The sequence below is a fragment of the Myxine glutinosa genome, chromosome 7 (assembly GCF_964187855.1).
Source record: "Myxine glutinosa chromosome 7, kmMyxGlut1.1, whole genome shotgun sequence".
Classification (NCBI taxonomy): Eukaryota; Metazoa; Chordata; class Myxini; order Myxiniformes; family Myxinidae; genus Myxine; species Myxine glutinosa.
The window spans coordinates 113,009,963-113,012,413 of NC_136267.1; the positions used below are offsets into that span (position 1 = coordinate 113,009,963).

Below are 2,451 nucleotides of genomic sequence, written 5' to 3' on the forward strand. Positions count from 1 at the left end.
AAATAAATCAAATATTCCTCATGGCAGATTGATTGAACTAAGCTGAACATGTCCTATAATTAGTGTCCCAACATTTTTGCAGGTGCGTTAAAATTTTTAGCAGTTTGCCTAGAATTGAAGGTTGGTCGCACTGGTGTGTCTGTCAAACAAATTCAACTTTGAGTGGTGATATACGTTTTTTTTCTTTAGTATTATGGAAGAGTAGATTACAAGTTCTAGGATTGTGAAAGAGCAGACACATACACAATTAAATAGATCCATGTCCACATGCATGCAAACATATGTGCAGAAATGTAATACCAAACAAAAAAAGACTGACTTGAACAATCACAGCTGCCTTGTTGCGACGTCTCAGTTCTAACTGCCGGCCTCTCTCCCGCCAGGCAGTCTGCAAGCAAATCGCTGCTTGGACCATCTCAAGATAGGCATTGCGTTGCCGATGGGCCCGCCAGGCAGCTTGCAACGTGATTGCTGCTCTGAGTTGGGTAGCAACGTCTGCCGTGACAACAGTCCTCTTCTGATCAGCCAATGAGAGCAAACACGCCTGAATGGAGATGAATGGATGAAGCCAATACATTTACAACTATAGTTCTTGCACCTGTGCACAAAATTATATGCGAGTTAAATGATTATTGCTTTGTACACTCATCTCCCTATTATTTTCACAACCCAACTGCTAAATCTGGAAAACTTTATTGTTGAACTAAGCTTACATTCACGACAGTAGCAATATGTAGCCGGAGCTGAGTAGCGCCATTCGCCCAGAGATCTATTCCAGCATGCATTGCTGTGAGGAGCTTGGCAAGTCGCCTTCGTTCCAGCCAGGAATGCACACAGTGCTGCAAAAAAAAAGATCACAATTCAGGATCATGAACGAGTGTCGTGATAGCCATGCAAATAACTTTCGAAACACGTTCTTTTTAGTCCTGAAAGAGGGAATGAAAAAGTGGAAGTGACAGAAGGACTTGGTTGGTAAGTGGATCACGAGACCCAATGCGGTTCACAAGGGATAAATGTCTTTGAGAAGTGCTGGAGCAAGACCTAGATAAGTGCCACTGTAAAACCATTATCCCACCCAACTTGTTTGTAGTGTGGAAGCAGCAGAACCTCATTCTGTGCTTTACAATGTGAAATGCCAATAATTTTCAGGACTTTGGAGTCAACAACTTAAAATAATGCAAAGTGAGTTGCACAGGCTTTAAAAAATGCCACGGTCAACGTCAAACTTATTCGAAATGCCACAGTCCACGTCAAACTAATTCCTCATTAATTATCCAGAATGTTCCCTTCAATCCCCAAAAGTGCTCTGCCCTCACATTCTCTCCCCACAAAGACTGTCTCCCAAATCTTCCAAGTCCCTTCTCTAGTGAGACTTTTGATGAAATTAAGTATCCACTGATTTGATGTTGTGGGCACTAAACTACATCATGGGCACAACCATCTCATTCTCAACCATATGAACACTTCACCAACCCTCCTTATCTATCTATACACAAAGAATTAAGTTAAGCACCCCCCCCGTTTTTTTACAACCTCGCACATTACAAGTTTGTTGTCGTCAAAACAGTGTAATATACCCATGATATTGCTATATTTTCTGGAGAAGTGATATTATGGTCACATAAAAACATAACAATCATGCCGTTTTCAATATTTTATTCTGAATAATTTAAGGTGAAATTATTTGGGAATTTTAGGCATATTTTCACCTCAATTTAAGTATGGAGCTATAGGTCCATCACGGACAGTGTGGATGACGTTTATGTTTTCTAACGTACAGTCATTGTTCTGAGAAGACCTCTAGCGATCTTTGCGTCAATAACGTGTGTAGGACCCACGTGATCGGATCACTGACTCAACCAATCACTTTTTTTCACTTTGATCACTCAATTTCATCAATGGATAATTGCTAATGTCATACCAATCATTATTTGATCTCACATACCTTAGAATATATGCCAATGTATACATATACACAAAGAATATATATTAGGGGGTGCTTACCTTAATTCGTTGTGTAGGGGTGCTTAACTTAATTCTTTGTGTATATAATTCCAGCAATCTCTGTGTGTGTGTGTGTGTGTGTGTCTGTGTGTCTGTGTGTGTGTTTGTTTGTTTGTCTGTGACCGCTGTTTCTCGACAACCACGGGTCCGATATACTTGAAACTTGCCAGGTATATTGCTGGGGACCCGAGGATGTGCCTTTTCAAGGTTTCATATTAATCGGAGAAGTAGTTACCGAGCTATGTCCAAAAAACGATTCAACCAATCAGAGAGCAGCGAGTTATCACGTGTGCCGAACGTGGCGAACAGACTCTGCCTCGGACGGCACATTTGAGAGCGTATTCATTTATTTCACGTTGGCAAACTATGTTGCCGCTATGTTGGCGTTAAACTATGTTTTAAAACTAATTAAAACTAATTTGCGATTCATTCGCTTTCCTGCGCGTT

General features: G+C 40.8%; 1 protein-coding gene across 1 annotated transcript in view; it reads right to left on the bottom strand.

Annotated features, from left to right (window-relative positions):
• The window catches only part of LOC144892983 (uncharacterized), a 65,931-nt gene extending 65,068 nt beyond the window's left edge, over window positions 1-863 (bottom strand). Inside the window, exons 1-2 of the mRNA XM_078782143.1 lie at window positions 714-863; window positions 320-544 (exon numbers count right to left, since the gene is read on the bottom strand). Coding sequence (XP_078638269.1) covers window positions 320-544; window positions 714-785 — 297 coding nt within the window. The 5' untranslated portion in view covers window positions 786-863. The remainder of the gene's footprint in view (window positions 1-319; window positions 545-713) is intronic.
• Between the last annotated feature and the right edge of the window lie 1,588 nt (window positions 864-2,451).